General features: G+C 41.2%; 2 protein-coding genes across 4 annotated transcripts in view; both read right to left on the reverse strand.

The window, feature by feature from the left end:
* Positions 1-7958, reverse strand: part of LOC103186298 (peroxidasin homolog) — a 48098-nt gene extending 40140 nt beyond the window's left edge. Inside the window, exon 1 of the mRNA XM_007905221.2 lies at positions 7595-7958. Within this exon, the coding sequence (XP_007903412.1) occupies positions 7595-7755 (161 nt within the window). The 5' untranslated portion in view covers positions 7756-7958. The remainder of the gene's footprint in view (positions 1-7594) is intronic.
* Positions 7959-9717: 1759 nt separating this feature from the next.
* On the reverse strand, positions 9718-19731 carry LOC103186297 (protein-L-isoaspartate O-methyltransferase domain-containing protein 2). 3 transcript variants are annotated; one of them, XM_042341843.1, is made up of 6 exons: positions 19554-19731; positions 14692-15015; positions 13728-13833; positions 12976-13147; positions 12465-12588; positions 9718-10801 (listed from the first exon to the last, which is right to left on the reverse strand). In XM_042341843.1, exons 2-6 carry the CDS (start codon positions 14996-14998, stop codon positions 10416-10418), a joined length of 1095 nt encoding a protein of 364 aa, XP_042197777.1. In that variant the 5' UTR covers positions 14999-15015; positions 19554-19731; the 3' UTR covers positions 9718-10415. The 3 variants fall into 3 exon arrangements, with proteins under 3 accessions (XP_042197777.1, XP_042197778.1, XP_007903408.2); XM_042341844.1 differs by lacking the exon at positions 19554-19731 and adding an exon at positions 16264-16655; XM_007905217.2 differs by lacking the exon at positions 19554-19731 and having other exon boundaries at positions 13728-13830.
* Positions 19732-19934: the final 203 nt, after the last annotated feature.

Genomic DNA, 19934 nt, shown 5'->3' on the forward strand with positions numbered 1-19934 from the left:
GTGTATTCACTTAAAAAATGCCAAATAAGGTGACATATTTGTTCAACTAACAGTCCCTTTGCCTGATCTGTGAGAGGTGGGGGTAGGAAATGCTACTACATTAAAACCCGCATAAGTCTGATCTGTCGAAATCATAAAATCACCTAAGTCGTACATCTGCCCCAATCCCGTTCAAGAATCTATATTCTATGCAAGTTTAACATAACTCATACTCTTCACACGTCATGTTAAGTGTACGGTCCCAAGAGATACGATTTAGGTGAGGTCCACTATATCATCAACTTCAATTTTTCCTTATTTCCATGTGCCATTTAGTACTTGTTGCTTTGGGTTGAATCATTTATCTCGACCCCAAGATCTTAATAAGAGCGCTTAAACCTTCGTTACAAAGTAAATGGGAGAGAAAATAAAAACTTAGCTGCAGGGTTGATTTACTGTTGGCAGCTGCGCCAGTTTATCAATTCCGCACAGCAAGCTTATTAAAAACATGAGTTACAACCTTCTCCTTTTTGCCCTTAAATCGCCTCCTCTTTAAAACCAACAGGCGACACTAAATCAATGAATGCGACCTTCCAAAGGGCTGTACATGGGCACAAAAGCACAAAACGGAAACGGTTTAGTTTTGTCACTTAAACGAACCAGAAATGAGGGTCGCGCTGCCATCAAACTGAATTGCGCTTCTGTAAAAGTAGGAAGGCTTTGGAATGTCACACGGTTGGTTGATTTGTAGTTTGGGTCAGATTGTGAGAATCGGCAAGTTTACGTGAAATGTCTGAAGATACCACTTAGAAGAAAAGCTACGCAGGCTTATGGAGAGAGCGCGGGCGAGTGGGATTGATTTGGATAGATCTTTTCAAAGAGCTGGCACAGACACGATGGGCCGAATGGCCTCCTTCTGTGCTCTATAGTTCTATGAAAGAACATAGACCACAGATGCACTGCCCATTTATTCCCACAAGAGGTCTCTATCTGTGTCTCTGACAACGCCATCTCACCCTCACCTCAACAAACCTCCTCTTTTCTAAATTACGTCCAGTATTGGTGAGCCGTTTGGAGGAGGCTGAAAAAGATTGAGACTAAAAACCTTTAACCTTCAACCTGCCAATAATATGAGAATTCTTCTCCCCGAACTCGGTTCATTGGACAATCAAACCATTAAAGTGCTTTAGAAACCAAATTGCACAATTTCTGTGTCTATTGCTTTGCTCTTAAAATGGAATTGCATTCTTACGGTACATGTGTAGTGACCAATTCTAGGGTTAATAAAATTTAACAGTAATAATAATATCTGTAGCAAAGGCAGAGGAAGAGATTCATTAACGGCATATAACTAACAGTGTAAAATGTTAAGAGCCCCAGGTTATGTTGGAACTTGGTAATTGCTTGCCACAGATGGCCTCAATTAATGACATCAGGCTAAGGAATAACAATCAAACAGTGCAGGGGTCAAGAAGAGCTAATCTCTCATTGTGGAGGCCTCTCTGTGTTGGGGGTTCATTCAGTCTTGTGGAAAATAACATTCCCCAACGGCAGAGGCACAAAGCCTCACGGAAAAGAAATTTACCGTCTTCAGCTGGAAAGGGTTGGTTATATTAAGTCAAGGTACACATTTTCTGTATTGAATGAATGTGTGGAAGTGTGATGGCTCATGAAGTCATATAATAAAATTACTTGACCATTTATTTGAATCCTCCCATGTGCCTTTTTAAAAAAAAATAAAACCAATGTTCACAGTTTTGGCAACATTAAGGAGAAACACACTTAAGTGTGAAAATATTGCCTTGCATATTTCACAGTGTTTTTTTTAATCCAGTTTTTTTTCCCCAAAAGTAACAATGCTAATTTCCACTGACCCTTTAAAAATCCGCTCAAATTCATATGTTTCTTAAACATATACGAGAGAAAATTGCAGTTGCAGACAGGACCTCAGTTTAACTTCTCATCCAAAGGACTACTCCTCTGACAATGCAACACATAATAATAATAATAAATAATTTTTAATTATAATATATAATAATAAACACATGCCCAAGAACAGCTTAGAAGATGTGATTGAAAGCCCGACGTGAGGGCTTGAACCCACAACCTTCTGACTCAGGAGGCGAGAGTACTAGCACTAGGCAGGCTGATACGCAGTCACTACACTTAACAATAAAACCCTGTGAAGTGCTTTGACGTGTTTCTACGACATGATAAGGTGCCGTTTCACAATATTAGTATAATAGCTCATTTTTAAAATGAAATCTGCAGGCAAAGTTGTTTGTATGTTGTGGTGATCAACATATGTGTCAGTGGTTTATGATTGTTCTGAAAGATTCCCATCATCGATTTTTGAGATCAAATCTTCCAATCCACAGCAACTCCTTTCTCTGCTGTCTTGGGCGTCAGTTCCCCATAAAGTGCAAAAACTAAAAGGTAAAATCTGTGAGCGCTCACAGCCAAGTATTAGCTGTGTGAATGTCGAACACGTATTCAAAACTAGCCTCAACTTTGCCAAACCTCAAATCTAACATTAGAGCTTATGGTCAGACCTGGACTCGAGGTAATGGGAGTCCCGCCAATATAGACTTTACAATTCCAAACGTGCAGTCTTAACGGTCAGATTCTCGTAACATATCAAAATATACAATTACTTTTTCAGATTGATTTTCAGGCTCTTTAAGTGGTGTCAGCTTGGCTCGGTTTGTAACTGTTGCTCCTCTGGGTCAGAAGGTTGCGTTGTAGGAGGTGCCGTCCTTCGTTTAATAGGTTAAACCAAGGCCCCGTCTGTCAAATCACTGAGACTTTGAAAATAGAACAGGGGTTCTTTCTGTGTTCTGGCCAACAATGATCCACATACATTCCTTTGATGAAAGTTTGTGAGACTTTACTAATAATGTCAACACAGCTGCCATGTTTGCTTACAAAAAAAGTCACTACACGCGACCCTAACTGCAATAAAGCACTGATATTCGAAGCGTGAGGCGCTACGAACGCTAATTCTGTGATTCGCTATAGAATACCCCTTTTTCTGCCATTTCCTCGTCAATTAAATAAGGACAAGCAAGCAAGAATCCAGTGCCTCACTTCAGAAATCAACACATTTCTGGGCATTTACAGTAATGTATTTCAGTTCCTTAGGCTACACAGGTACAGGATTGTATTCCATTTGAAGGCAATGAATAATTTATACAATTGTTGGTAACAGGGAGTGAATGTTAAAGTCCAGGATAAATATTTTTAGTACTAAGAAAAGAGAAAATGGCACAGGAAAGAAAAAGAAGTAAATGTGGGCAGTCAGTGAGCCTCCGGTGAAGTAGACATGTGTAATGTTCTTTATGTACCTGCGCTGGTCTCAATCATTTCTTTCAAATAGTGAAATCCTACAAACCATTGTGTGAACAAACGTACCTTTATGCAATCGTCAATGAATGCTTTGTTCTTTTGGTTGCTAAATTAAAGAATTGGGAGTGGAGTTTCAATCAAGCAGGGAACAGTGTATTACTTGAACAAGTAATTAGTGAATAATTCATTAGATTAGTTTGACTGTGACAAGGATGACATAAGATGCCAAACTCACTTCTGTCCTTCAGATCCCTTCTGTCTGCTTAAGTGATCATTAAAGTTCCTACGGCACTATTTGAAAAAAAAGTTTCTTCTTGTATCCTGGCCAACAAGCCCCAGTAAAAAAAAACCTGGTCATTCATTTCATGGCCGATTGTGGGACAATGCTGATTGCAAATTGGCTGTTGGTTCACCTACAACATACACAGTCACTGCACTTTACAGTAAATTCTGTGAAGCGCTTTGAGACATCCTCCTGGTGTGATAAAAGTGCTACATCAAACGCAAGCATTTTTATTATTATTATAAATACTTTCTGCGATGAAAACTGACAAACATTACCACCCAAATGAACATTAACTAACGTTTCTTTTGTTGAGGTGAAGTCATGGTTTTGGGGGACCAGGTCTGACTGCACTTTTCTAAAAAGCAATCTGGTTTCTGATGATTTTATCCTGTAGAAACACCTCCCAGAGCCAGCGAGTTGTTTCTGAAGTATGTAATAACTGGAAGTATCGCTATGAAATTCCTGGCAACGCTGCATTGGTAACAAGTACAGCAGCACTAAATAAGTGTGAAATACACTGCACCCCATGTTGCAGATTTGGGTCAGAATAACAGCAATTGGGGAAGAGTACGGTATAAATGATGGAGAGTTATTCAGCTAGATTTTGAAATTGAGCTATGACCAAATGCCAACTATAATAAGTTGGGAGTCTGCAGGGGGAGGCGACGTGTATTTACCAGATTTGGTGGTGTGATTAACATCACAGTGGTACCTTGCCTCTGCTCCTTACAAACACTGTTTTTAATAAATTCATCCAGATGTTTGGAGAATTTCTCTACCTTGCAAGCCAATACGACAGTGTTCCAAGCTTCAACTATTTAAGAAAAAACTTGGGCAACGGAGGACACTAAGTTCAATGGAAGTGGGACAAGGACAGTGCTGTATCTCTTCCAGAGTGATGAGTGGCCCAATTTGAAACTCTCCCCCCTGATTACTCCCAAACTCACTGTTAACAATTGATTAATCCAGTAATGTGGTACTTGTAGGGACTTGACTGGTTTCCAGGTTCTATAAAGGAAAGATAGTTCTGCATATGATCAGATCTTTCTGAAAAGAGGAAGAGGTATCTGGGGAGTGAGGGGCACATGGGATCGGATTAGGGATCTTGGCACCAAACAGAACTCAACATATTTTGAACAATTAATGTTATACTCAATCGTTTTGTGCGTCGGTTTGAAACCGTCTTTTGGTCATTTTGTACGGATCACCTTCGCCTAAACAACGACGACGACAACAACTTGCATTTATATTGCGCCCCTCACACAGGGTAGCGCCCCGGAGCGCTAAAGAAGTCTAAGAGAGGCTCCAAACTGTGCGATCTCGCAGGTTGCTGAAGCTGGCAGCTGTAATGCCGGGATTGATGACAATTATACAAGAACGAAGTTGTTGATTGACTTTCTATGACGTATCTAATGATACGGTACATTTATAATTTTACTATTCTAAGCAGCGTCATCTCACGTATCAGTAGCGAAGTCAAGAACTAACACAGTACAGACCTCAGAATGAACCTTTTGTTTGCTCCCGGCGTGCAGGGAGTGCACGGACCCACTGAGCCACGGAAGGGGAAAGCTGCAGTTAATTATTTGAACATAAAACGCAATAAAAAGAAGCAATCCACGCGATGCAAATCCACAGCTTCATTATAACCCAGGGCATTGTAACATGTCCAAGAAATAGCAAACTTAAGTTATAATCATGTTTGGATTTTGCAATCCAAAAAACGACTCCCCATTGTGAATGTTCAGTTGTGAAACAAGAGATTTGGGTTAGTATCAATAAACATCACCCATTGATTTCAGCTGAAAATCAAAATATTGTATAACATGTTCAACGGATAATTTAATATCTTCCAGCAACTGAACAGACTCAGGCAACCCTCGGTNAAAAAAAACCCTAAGGGATCCATTAAGTTCCCATCATCATCATAATAATAATAATCCTTGCATTTGATATAACGTCTTATGACGTCTTTGAATCGTCACCTTCATAGAATATACTGTAAAGTGTAGTGATTGTATTTTGTGGGCGAAACGCAGCAGCCAGTTGCACACAGCAGTGTCCCACAAACAGTCATAGATTGAATGACCAAATTATTATTTTTTTAAGGGATTATTACCCCGGAAAAGCGATCCACCAATTGATTAACAACTGGGTTCCTACTTACTGCTTGGTAAACAGAGGCTGTGGAGTAAGGAAGCTTGCCTAAGGTTTCGTCCTGCCCGGGAATCAAACCCGGGTCCTCTCACTTGCGAGGTGAGCGCTCTAACCACTGAGCTACAGGACTCATGACCTGAACTCAATGTAATCTCTGTGGGGTTGAAAGTACTGTATAAACAAAGTTTAAGTGTGCTAGAAGTGAGGAAACCTTCATAAAAGTAACTGAATACCATATCAGAAAGGTTAAGATGACTATTTTTATTTGGTTTAATAAGCCGGTTTAATCAAAATGTACCAACTTTTATAAATGTAAGGATTCTTATTAAGTAACCAGTGAGCAATGAGTACATGTCACCCAACACTTCAAATCAACAGCAAGACTAAGACTTGTACGTTTTGTTAGACTTGCTCTCCTCTATCCTACATAAGAGTTCCCCTTTCTCACAGTTTCCATTCTGATAATGAAGTATCATTATTATTATATGAAGTTATGTCTGAAATATATTTCAGAATTTCTCATGCTTTCCTCTGTCTCACATAGGAGTTTCCTTTTCCCACAGTTCCCATTCTGATCTGAAGTTATGTCTGAAATATATTGCACTTTCCCATGCTGCCTGACCAGCTGTGGAATTCCAGCATTTCTGTTTGGATTTCAGATTTCCCAACATCTGCCGTTTTTCTTTTTAAACTTAAGGGTTGGGTGTAAGTTTCCAGGAAGTTTCCACCTCTTCGCAAAGTGCAGCTTATGATCAGATCTCAGGTCAGCCAGTTGTGCACAGCAATGTCTTGGAGTGACCAATTTTATTTGGGGGACTGTTTGCCAGGACACTGGGAGAGCGAAACTCCCTTCTCTTTTCGAATAGGTGCCTATGAGATCTTTAACGTTCCACCTGAAGAGGCAGACGGGGACCTTGGTTTAACGTCTCACCTGAAGGACGGACGCTAATTGATCTACTTCTCCAGAAACTCCCAAACAAAATTCACACGCACCCACCAAAAAATCCAATTGATCGTCCACATCTGGCAAAGTTCAATCAGATGGGGTGACATTGAAAGTCCACAGCTGGGAAATTTCAGTGCAAGGGGAGGATTGATACTCCACATCTGGAATCTGGTAAGTTTCAAATAGGGTGATGGGTGGTGGGGGGGAAGGGAGGGAGAGAGAGAAGACTTTAAGCAAAGATATAATAAATATTTTTTTGCTTTTCTATAATTTAATGCAGAGCACTTGAGTAAATAGCACTTGATGCAAAACCTAATCGGTGAAGGAAGGAGTCAGCCCACGGCTCACTCACTCCCTCACTCCCTCCCTCCCTCACTCTCTTTTCGTGCCCTCTCGCACCACTGGAAACCCACACAAAATAATATCTCGGAATAAAAAAAGAAGTCGCACTTTTACAACCGGCATTGCTGACTGTTTCGCATTGCTTTTCGGCAATGAAGTACATGTATGAGTGCAAATCCTATTCCCAAAGAAGAGCCTTCCCCAACCACACCAGGGCTCACTCGGTGCCTCCACCGACCAGCCTGAAACTGTTAAGTCAAGTCCCAACTTTCAGGGAGAGGCGCAAAAAAAAGTAAGTTATTCTTAAAAACCCAGTGGCTGCGTTAAAAAGTAAGAGACAGCAATCGACCCGTGCAATTTGGGTGAATAAAACTCTTTTCACCGAGAGCTGCAGAGAGGACAAATGGGGACAGACTACTGTGGATAGGAAACAGCCCCAAAAAGCCAAACAGCAGCAGCAACTCGGTGGGTGAGTGAGTGAGTGAGTGAGTGGGTGAGTGAGTGAGTGGGTTGGAAAAAAAAAGTAAAGGGCTACTTACAGGATAGTTGTCTGTGCAGTGACTTCGGGGATGTTTTCCAACATCAAGTGCATACATCTCACAGTCGTCCGAAAGCAGAGGCAGCGACTCGGGCAGGACCCAGAGTGGGCAGGTAAACACGACAGGACGCTCAGCAAAAGGACCAGGGGCTTTGCCAACATGATGGACTGGGCAGCGAAGTTTTACCTTGATCTGAGCGCCCAGGGATCAGATGCAAAAAGCGATCCCACCCCCCAGAAAAACAAAAAAAAATTTGCTCGGGGTTGGAGTCAGGAGGCACGTGTGTCCAATCCCACCAGTCAATTTCACCCCAGCAGCTTCCAGACGCCACTTTCACCCAAGTCTGCTTCTGGGAATTACTGTGCAATACCCAAATACAGTGAATATAGTACTCTGTACACACACACATCCACACACACACACAGATCCACACACACACACAGATGTCACTCCACCAGACGGCTTTGGTCCGTTTCCTGATTCTTTCCCACGTTTAGTCATATCAAATAACAATCATATATATATATATATATATATATCCTTGTTGGTTGCATTTGACACAGGCGACGTCTTCGAGACCTCTCAAAAAGCGCTTCACCCGGGAGGCGCGCCGTCGAGCGAATCGACGGCGCGCCGCCTGAGCCAAGCGCGCGCGGCAGCCGATTGCGCCGCGGCAGTGCCCCGCGAAGGCTCGTGGATTGGAGTTACCGAATTATTGTTATTAATGTCGTGGAATTCCAAGAAAGGAATCAACTTTGCAACGTTAAAAAAATTCAGTTGTCCGGCAATAATAGTCATTTTGTTTGGCTTGGCACTGCTTATCAAAAGCACCCACACGCAAATTTTGTTTTATATTTTCAGTTTTTTAACTAAAAATGTCCTCTTAACCTGCATCCCGGACCCACTGCCTACTGGCAATTTCTCTTGGTGCTTTTTTCGAATATTTTCCGGAACTGATTTGTCCCAGCCTACAGTACATTACTTCATTGACAGCTTTGTAAATGCGGTACAAACAATACTGGGCTCTTTGCCTGAATTGAAAATACAACTACTTGGCTTTTTTACAGCGCTCTTCACGCGGGGCAGCAACTCGGAGAGTTTAACAGTGGAGGCAGAGCAAAGGACAGAGGGGTCAATGAGAAAATTCTTCAGGTGTGATCTGAAGATGGGCAAAGGAGGGGGCAAGGCGGAGGGATTGAGGCAGAGTTCTGTAGTCTCAGGTCCTGGTGGCTGAAGCATGGCCTCCGATGGTGGAGCGGAGGGGACGAGGGAGAGCTGAGTGAAGGCGGAAGGTTTAAGGAGGTCAGAGTGGGGAGTTGCTAGGGCCTGAAGTGATATAAACTTGAATAATAAAAATGAAGGCGCTGCACTAAGTATTATTACAAGGATTATTATATATTTTTTAAAATCAGGACTTGGAACAGTTCCCAGAATTCAAAGATCGATGGGAGCTTGTAAGGGAAATGTTCCCCTTCTCTTTTGAATAAAAAAAATTTCGAACACGATGGGACTTTCACAAAAAAAAAGCATCCACGACTGCGGGTTCCCGGGAACCCCCACTCCTTATAAAAATTATATTTTTAAAATAATTCAGTCATATGGCTGGCTTGTTCATATATATATTCAACAGGGCCCCATCACGTTTCCTGTTTATAGCGTGGGTATCTGTTATACGACAACAATTTGCATTTATATGATGCCCTTCACATAAGGTAGTAACCCGGAACGCTCAATACAGATGTAAATTGACAGGTAAGAGATTGCGTCAATTCAGTGGATGTCCATGAATGGAGTTACATTAGGAACTCTTGGATGAACTGGGATGGGTCAGTTTTAACTGCCATGTGGTGAAGTTAGCTGCGAGCGTTGCAATGGCACCAGTTATCGGGAGAGCAATTATTTTTAAATCACAGTACAAAAGGATTTTTAAGTAGGAGAACGGTGGTGCGCTCATTCCATTTGTGAAATGTGCACAACAATCCTCAGGTATTTACAGGAGTAAAATGGTCATGGAAGTAAAAAAACAAGTGCAATACGGTGTAGTATTAAGAGGTGGCCTGGGAGCAGAGGAAATGGCAAAAAGCAGGCAAAAAAAACTGAAAACCAAAAATTGGAAATCAAGATTTGGGACCAAAAGGATTATATAGACTTTTATTTAATTTTATTGATTCAGAGAATTACCATAAAACAAGTATTTGCTTACATCTGTTCCTACAAATATCAATTTGTGCAGAAGCTGATCGAACTGCAATCTAACAAGCAATCTGCAAAAATATGAAAAAGTTGAGCAGTAACCAATACTATTTGTATATTTTTTAAAACTAAACTACTCTTCAAAAGAACTTCTAAAGTTCACATATTAAAACAGTTTTTTATATTTTTTGGCATATAAAAGCACTAAATTGTGCTTAGAATTCACCATCTTTACTATAAACTGAACAGTATTCAATATTCAACTACCAAGTTATTACAAGTTACAATACTTTGTTATACAGACAAGATACAACTGTTTTACAGGAATAGTCACTTTCAATTTCTCTATTCATCTGGTTGCTTTAAAAGGAGTGCTTTACCATAAATGATGCAGTAATTTACAGCAGTGCAAAGCAGACTACGTTTTCAAATTCTTCAATACGATATGTGAATGACGCCAGAACGAATTTAAATGAGAGAAACAAATGAATGCAGTAAACTATCGATAAGGAAAAAAAATCCACCAAGTCTGTAAAAGTGCTCACTTTTCTCATTGCAATATATGTCCCCCTATCTCTTTCAAACTGAAGTGCAATATGTTACAGTGTTACTTGGTCAGTTTCAAGACTTATTTATCTCTGAAGTACAGTAGATATAATTTTAATGGCTCAGGCAAAGGCAGACTCAAGATTTTTTCTCGAAGTAAGTTTACTGGAGGCTCAGGTTTAAGATCATTGTACTCCTTGTCATCTTCCTCTCTCCTGACGTCCTCCATGTCCTCGCTGCTGTTGTTGTTGTTGTTATCAAAAGGGTTTGGTATTCGACTCGCAAACACCTGCTTGTCGACAAGGACGATAGCATCCATACGTCGCCGCCGAATCCTTCTCCTCTTAAACCGGGAAGCGATTTTCGGATGCACGCCATTGTTTGACTTCTCCTCGTTTATCGTATTTTTAAGTGTCCGCCGAATGCAGATCCGAGTTAGGTCTTGGAGGGTTCCGACGTTAACAGAAGCTGTGGAATTATGAATTTCATAAACATCATTCATCTACATTAGTAATATGGCAGACATATTAAACGTTCTTGACCCGACAATACTGGAGTATCCTGTTTATCAAGGGTGACCAAAAAGTTGTAATGCCATTAGAATGTCTAATAATTCTTAAATAAACAATTATATTTTTATTTGTTTTTAGATAATAGCGTAGATAACACGACTTTTTGGTCAACCTGTAGAATTTTCTACCACCCAGTACAATTCCATCTATCAACTTTTATTTGGGGGGGGGGGGTGAAAGGAATGTGTTACTGAATGCAATACCGTAACATACATTTTGCACTGATCATTTTACCAGCACAATTGCTGACTGTACGTGTTAATGCACATAACAGTAATAAAACCAAACTAGAATATGAAATGTTTTAAGTAACAGTCATTGTTCCTTCCAGCTCCAGAAAAATTCCATTCCCCCCATAAAAATGTCACTCAGCAAAATATTTGTTGTTTTTCTAGAGGAAACAAACTTTACATGTTTTCGAAAATAGTTTCTCATCACTGACAAGTTCCACATCAATACTTAGCGTAAGAGTTACGATTCAATCAGCTACAAAAAATCAAATGCACCAAGAAAAGATTTAAAAAATCCACAAACATAACAACGAAGGCTGGAGCCAGAAGAACATTAAATGCATACCTGCATTCTCGGCTCAAAATACTTGAAAGCAACTTGCCCCCTGCTTGTTCACAAATGGAATGTCATTCCCAGGTTAAGTACACACAACAGTATTTCCCACTGCTGTGTTGAATCTTACACAACACGCTTTCAAAGAAAATTCCACATAGAGCAAGTTTACTAATCAATTATCGAGCTATCCCAGATGGAGTTTCTTCTCCCTGTTCCCTTATGTTTTCTCCTGCCTCCCACTCCTTGGGAGTTGGCTGGCAGTATCAGAAGACAGATGTATATTTTCATTGCCAGTTTATTTTCTTCCAAAACCAATTGCAGTTTCTAGTTTTTGTCAGGTCAGGGTATCAAGGGATACGGGGTGAGGGCGGGTAATTGGACTTGAGGTACAGATCAGCCACGATCTTATAGAATGGCAGAACAGGCTCAAGGGGCTGAATGGCCTATTCCTGTTTCAGATAACTAACTCAGTTCTACAAACAATAAATTCTATCTCTGCTGTGTTGTTCGCATTTCTGGGAGCTTCAACTTAATTTTCACCAGAATGTCTTTCTCTAAAGGCAGATATACGTGTGCCTTATAAAGCTATGTGTTATTATACAGTTAAGAATAAAATTAATTGCTTTATTTGTGCCTTACTACACCAAGTCTTGTGCTACATATAGTTAAGTCGCTAAACACATTCACATACTGCACTTATCAAACCTCCAAAGGAAGAAAAGTATTTTTAATCTCAGCAAAGCTGTTACTGCTCGAGCAGAACAAGACAATTCAACAACAGTTATTTAAGAATTATGCATCATCTGCTGTTCTGCTACTACAACTACACAAATAATGTAGGATATTACCAGTTGAGGGGAAAACAGCTGGAAAGAACATCATTGAAGGCACAATTTCATATTTATTAATCTTTGAAACATTATGAAGCTTTCACAATTCTTCTGATATTCAGAGAATTGTGTTTCGTTAATAATTGCACTGATTAAACTTACGGAGTTGAACCATTTGCAATTTCCCAGCATCTGTACTGCAGGGCTGGATGAGAGGAGCAAAGGAGACAGCCAAGATTTTTTCAGTTTCCCAAGTATTCAACCCTGTACGCGTGATTTTGGTGAGCTGGTGATATTGACAAAAGAAGAAAATGATATTTTACACAGCAATTTTTATTAAAAAGGTAACTGCATTATCTAAATTCCTACACAGTAATATTGCAATGAGAGACACCAATCCACTAATATCCTTTAGTTCTTTCTTGTTCATTTGACTCGTGCTCAACTGCTGCTGAAACCATGACATGGCTGTGACTTTTTAGTGATAAAACATTTCCTTTGCCATTAAAAATGTTCCCTTCCAAATAAAATCGGATACTGACCAACAATTTTAAGTAAACAAACCCAAATTTGAAACTTTGGACGGAGTTATTCAGTTGTGCAACTTATTTTTGCTGCCAACCCACACTTGATAAAAATTTGCTTTTTTTGAACAAACTTAAACGAAATGTACCTTCTCTTCCAGTGGCATGACAAGGATTCCGCCAACTTTAATCAGGTTTCTCATGTACTCTTCATGATCCTTCTGGACTCCTGCTCCACAGTAAACTCTGTCGTACTGACGACTGTCTGAGGCAATCTCTAGACAGTTACCCACCACAAATGATGGCTCACAGAATTCAAACCTAAATTGAAAAAAAACAGCAATCACAATGAATATTTCGTAATTCATTTGACTGCTGTAAAGATTTTTTTTATAAAACAAAATGAAATTGTGTTGCTGTGATCATCAATAGCCATTTTGTCTGTTTTGTGCTCTTCATCTTTAGCATTGCACTGGGAATAGCTCCATCTCCAAGCAGCTCTTGCTACTGCTCTTTCTGCAAGAGTAAAAAATAGGGGAAAAAAGCAAAGAAAATGAGAACTAAATGAAAAAATGTTAAAATGAATAAAAGTCCATGGGATAATATTGATTTTGATCTTGCAAAACGTAAATCAAGATGCACAAACTAGAGTAAATTCATTGCCTGCATGGTTACTGAGCTGTGGCTCCAAAAATGTCCCACATTCAACCTCGGTCTGTCCAGCGACTTGGGACGTCCTCCCGATGTGAAAGGCGCTATACAAATGTAATTTTGTATTGTATTGTAAGGTAATTGTTCTCAGGTAGACCTGCAGTAGAAGTAGAATTGCCAATCTTGCCCAGGTTGGAAAGAATGACAGCAATTGTCCCATAAGAGAAAGGTCTAAGTCTACAGTACTCACTTATCAAAGCTGTCACTGGTCTTGATGAAGTTCTCAAGCTTTTGGTAGGCATACTCTACAACATCATCATGAAGCTCTATTCCATGGTTCACGCCAAAGGGACCTGCTGGCGGAAGCTTAACAGTTAATCAAAATTACGGTCATGTATATAGAATATCCAATCCGTATTTAATTATAATGCTAAAATTATGTTGTCAAAATCAAAACCACTCTAAGGATTACTATTTTCAACCTCAAATTAGATCAAGGTACTTCTCTCAAGGAATTTCTCCTTTATTTCAAGGCAGGTTATCGCAAATTAATTCAGGAGAATTTTGATGTGAACTATTTTGCTCTCTGAGTGACACTGAATATAGAGGGTAGGAGAGAAATAATGCAACAGAAATAAACTAGATTTCCTTCATAAATCATGTTCTCTCAACCTGTTGCACGTTTTCAACTACAACAATAGGAGTCTACATGCTGATATTATCCTTTACTTTGCGATTAACGTGTATCTTATCAAGCTTTGCTTAATCAAAAATACAAGTGGTATAAGAGTTATAGACTATAACATTTAATACATGGTGGACTTCAGTAAAATGCTTTGCTTTCTATCAACTTAATGCCTTACAGCCTTAATCTAGCATTACAATGTTTCAAAAGGCCCTTGTATCATACGAGGTGGAAGTCCACAAGATGTACTTATAATTGTGCAGTTCTGAGAGTTTTATAAATGGCAGAAAAGCAATAACTTTTTTTTTAAAAAAAGAGAATTTTTTCAAGGCTGTAGGAAACCCTTCAGGTTTGGTCGGATTGGTTGGGTAAGCAACTGCTCTTGCGACCATGTGCCTCCAGGTTTTGCAAAACACGCCCAGGTTGAAGTTTACGTCACTCATCCTGCCCATAATCCCTTGGCAGTTCACTGTACTTGCATTAGAAACCTTGAAACAAACCGCAACTGTCTGTTAACTTGTTGGCTCACCTAAAATTAAACCAACCATTGTACTCAAATAGCCAGTGCCACTTCCAAGGTTCAAAAAGGACAGTCCTGGCTGTAGATCCAGTGCTTCCATTACCTCAGAGTAAATACAGGGTGCAGACAAGTGGATGTTACCATTTTTCCAAGCCAAGTCTTTATAGGCATTATCCTTGTAAATTTCCAAGTAATAATCGGCACGGTCTATGGCTCGGAAAGCTTGTTCTACTACCTCTGTTCGGATGTAGTGTGCTTCTTTCAGATTGTCAATTAAATCATCATTGTCTTCACCGGCACTCACAGCACCTCCCATCTTTTCGAGTGTCAAAACTGTGGGCAGGAAAGAAAATGTGAGATATTGTATGTGACATCACAAAGAAAACTCCACTTCATTGTTAGTCAACAATAAAATGGTCACTCAATGTTTGCCTTATGTTTCTGCTTCCGTAACTCCCATGTTCTTTGCATCAAAACCTCTAAAGTTTACAACTCAGAAGTTTGCACGTCGAACTTGCTACAGCCAATGCAATGAGTTCTCCCTCCTCCCAATCAAAGTTCTATCGAAACACCAGGGTTATAATCCATGGGAATTCGGACAAATATTTTCTCCGGTGAACTCTGGCCAATCTGCACGAAATTAATATCTGGTAGCAAATATTATTGCAATTTAGATTAGGCATAAAACACTTAAAAGTCACTGTGGGCCAAATGAAACCAGAGCAGCCGCCAAGTCAGCGCACATATCCCAAAGAAGTGAGCCTAACTTTAGGAGAACCCCGCAGTGAATTTCCTCCATAACAGACGCGTGATCCTGGAACAGACACAGATGGTGATCAGGAGAGTGCACCATTTTACACTCACTCGTCAATGGCTGCCAGTGAAGTTGATCTAGCGCCATCTAGTGCACGTGGCTTACAACGCACCGCACTCCCCCGTTGGCGCACCTGAGCGCGCGCGCGCGCGGCACTGGTCTCGTAAGATCCCAGAACTCTTCCCTTTTGCTGGAATCTAAGCGGCGCATCGCGGGTGTTGCTTGTTTTTTTTTTAATATAGAAAAAAGAAAGACTTTTTTGTGAACGAGGAAACGACGTCCCATCAGAGGCCCGCAAGGTTTCCGGCAAGAAAACATTTGTCCTGGAACGGCAGCGAGGTTCCCCAGCAATGAGGGTTTGATGTTTAAAATAATAGAAGGACATGACGCTCTCACATCGAACTGGTTAACTTTCCACAGAAGCTTTGTAAATAGCCAGTGTTAGCCATTAGGTTTCTGGTGGACTCTCCATTATACATCCTGCCACAATTACTGCTACTATATAATTTATAGTGACTTGTATTCAACTATTTATACCATAGAGCCCGAGAGATTTACCCTGTTAAATGCTTGCTGTTTTATTTCTCCTTAATAAACTGTAGCACATGTTTATCAATACCTCGCTGCTGTTTACTATTTAGAAATATAGTACAACGCAGTAAAGCAGTAGAGAAGGGACATCAAGTTACATCACTTCAAAATATCCCCTGTGCTCAGTGAGAATAAATATTTGGAAACAATAACACTTCTTTTTAAACGGACATTACCAACTGCCCAGAGTTGCTAAAGTGCTTGTCCATCAATACTCTCCCCTGTGCCAGTCGAGCACTACCAGTTGTCGCTCTTCCATTCACAATCTCAACTATGGCCGTCCTGGTATCCATTCCATCACGCGGGAAGAGGCCATTCAGTCCACCCAGCCTGTTCCACCAATTTATTAGGTCTTGGCAGATTTTTCTCGTCCCCAAACCTGCCTTTTCGCCATACCCTTCAGTCAAGTCACACTCGCCCTATCTATTTCAATCTTCTCAGAATGACACACGAGACTTGCAGTACTCAAGCCGCTCCTATTCATGACTTCATTGTTGCGTCTCTCTGCTTTCGCTGTCACCCCATATACAACATCCCGACATGGTGGTTGTACCAAGAAAACAACATACATGTAATTCAGTCATTTCTACATTACTTCTTGTGACAATTTTATGATTCTACAAGTTGTTTAAGACACGTCTTGGTCACATTTCACTTGATCCAGTAATAATTACAATTAAGTTGCACACAATAATTAACAGTTATCTTGTGTGAGTAAACAAATGTTAACTCTTAGTATATAATGTATGTAATATAATAATATATCATCAATTTCCGATCGGGCAATATCCCTTCCAGTTTGTTTCAGACTTCTCCATCTGACACCATGCGGTAATTAATCCGAGTTTATACTTCTTCAATTATTGTGAAAGGAGCAAAATAATTCTGATTTATCTCCCCTCTAATTAAAAGGAATCTAATATAAAAATAGATCTGTTTCAATTTTAATACCACAGCTGAGAGCACAGGATGATCGGCCATTCCCAGGCTGATGGCCTCAGGACATATCACTTGTCGGGATGCTCAAGCTAACTCGACTTTTTAAAATCAGGCAAGGGAGGGATGAGAAAAGCAGGCACAATTATTCCAACTGAAATTTAACCATTATTATCAAATTGTATTACAATTACTCTCCTGGAGCTGAATTTCATTTGTGTTTGCCTAAAATTAAGTCACCTGGGAGAAAACAGTTTTCACTACTCCTGCTGTTCGAGCTGCTACCTAAACTGCTTCAGTTTTCAAAGTCTTTTGAAAGGGTCATCTATAAGTGAAGTCGATTATGTACTGGTAAACAGATTACGGTCTCTTGAAATTGCAACAGGCAACTAAAAATTGTAATGCTTTCCTTGTGGTTGAAACGATTTAGCTGAAACTATTCAATAAACAATCAATTTTACTTTTTTCAAGCTATAAATAGAAACCGTTATCTCACAGATTATATAGCACAGCAGCAACACTGAATGCTTTATACCAATTCTCTTTTTGATATAGTCAGCGCAACTCGCCCTTAATTGTCTTGGTTACTTAGAGCCTCATCTTTGGAATCTGGATTTGTACTACTTCCAAAAATCAGCTTCAGAAAATCAGTTAATGCAGTGTTAGTTTCAGGGCAAATTAAATGTCAAACGCGACTGAAAGTGAAGTTGGTGGTTGCTGGTTTCTCAGATACAAACAAAATGCACATCTTCTTGCTGATTTCAGCAATTTCAAGCCTACATTGTCCAATTAATTTCTGTAACTCTTCGGACATGATAGGTGTACAATCCCCTCAAAAGAGTTTAAGAAGTCGTCCTTTAGTGTAACAGCACTGAAGCAGGACGACGAAATACTTTATTATATAAAATGTTAAAAGCTGTATAATCTGAATGGTATGGTTGCATAATATTGAATATTATGCAACCAGATTCCCTCCAGACAGTTATGGACATAACAGTCCTGTTTGTTCAGATTAAATATAGAACATGACAGTACACCTTCAAAACAAGTCCCTCATCATTCTGATTAAAATTCACTCTGATTTCTCACCTCCCCCACCGCCCCACCCGTACTCCCCCATCTTTTCTCTCTCTCTCTCTCTCTCTCTCTCCAACCCTGCCACATTTACAGTTTTGTAGAAAATTGCCCAAACTCAAAGAGAAACGTGACAAGTCCACAAAGTAGACAATCAATTCACTTTGCAGCATATTCTGTGAAGTGCTTTGAGACGTCCGGAAGAAGTGATAAGGCGCTCTTTCAAATGCAAGGATTAGTATTATTATTATCAAGTCTCACGACGCGCCTGCCTGGTCTACGACAAACCCCAGCAATAAGAACATAAGAATTTGATAGGCAAAAGAAGACCTCAAGGTCCATCTCGTTCGCTTTCCACCACCCTGGCCGTCGCTCGACATGCCGTGTCCCCAAACAGCAACAACGACAACAAAATTACATTTACAGAGCGCCATTCACATCGGCAGGAGGTCCCAAAGTATACACTGTGTCCTGCAGATATTATTTTCTAGCAGAAATCCATCTAATTTGTTCTCGAAACAGTTTTAAAACAACAAAAGAAAATGAAAAAATAAAGGGAGGGGGGTTGTGGGGGGGCGGAGAGATTCCACCCTGTGTGTGTGTGTTGTGAAAATATTTTGCAGCTTCCCTGGTGTGGTTTTTGGCTGTTGTTGTATGTGTGAGTGTTGTGTCTGTGGTCGCTGTGTGTATGGTGTACGTGTCTGTGGGGGTTGTGTGTTTGTGGTGTGTTTGCATGCGCTGTATTTGTGTGTCTGTGTGTATGTCTGTGTACGGTGTATGTCTATGTGTGTGTTGCATGTATGTGTGTCTGTGTGTGTGTGTAGTTGTGTGTTTGTGTATGCTGTGTGTGTGTATACGGTGTATGTATTTGTGTGTTCTGTGTATGTGTGTCTGTGTGTGTGTGTACTTGTGTGTGTGTTTGTGTGTGTTGTGTGTCTGTGAGTGTGTGTGTGTACTTGTGTCTGTCTGTCTGTCTGTGTCTGTCTGTGTGTGTATGTGTGTGTCTGTCTGTCTGTGTGTGTCTGTCTGTATGTGTCTGTGTGTGTAGTTCGTGTTTGCTGCCGCGCTATAAAAACAACATAAACACCAACTAACTGACGGCCGCACATTGGGAGGGGGGGAGGGGGGGGGGGGAGAGGCTGTGTTATGCCCTGTCAGGCCCGGCAGCGGCCTCTCCCTCCCTCACACCCGCCCTCCCTCACAACAACAGCAACGACGACGAACGTCGTGTGCAAATGGGCCGTCTCCACAACAACAACAACAATAACGAGGCAAAGCCAGCGGCCGGCGGGGGGGGAGGGGAGGGGCGGGGGGGGGGGGCGGCCGACATTTTACCCCTTATCCCCCGGTCGGTGGTGCGGGTTGAGGGGGGGGATGGGGGGGGGGGGGGGGAGTCGCGCGCGCGTCGCGTCTGTGAGGGGTGGGGGTGAGGCGAGGACCAGGCCCCGCCGCTTACCGCGGTCTCTCTCTCTCTCTCTCTCTGACTGACTGACTGACTCTCTCGCTCTCTCTCTCGCTCTCGCTCTCTCGGCCTCGCAGTCACACAGCAGCAGCGGCGGCCCGGGCGCCGCGCACCATGTCAACCACCGAGCGGCTGTCTGACGCGCGCCGGAAATACGTCACCGCGTATGCAAATCGAGCGCCTGGCTAACGAGGTGGGCGGGGTCTCCTCCGCTCGCCCCGCCCCCTCCACCCACCGCAGGCCCCGCCCCCCTCAGCACCGCCCCGCCCCCCCTCGCCGTCTGTCAGTCAGTCAGTCAATCAATCAATCAATCAATCAATCAATCAATCAATCGATCGAGATCGGGGGATGGGCGGGGAGGTGACCGTAAACACG

This window comes from Callorhinchus milii, unplaced genomic scaffold, assembly GCF_018977255.1.
Source record: "Callorhinchus milii isolate IMCB2004 unplaced genomic scaffold, IMCB_Cmil_1.0 Scaffold18, whole genome shotgun sequence".
Taxonomy (NCBI): domain Eukaryota; kingdom Metazoa; phylum Chordata; class Chondrichthyes; order Chimaeriformes; family Callorhinchidae; genus Callorhinchus; species Callorhinchus milii.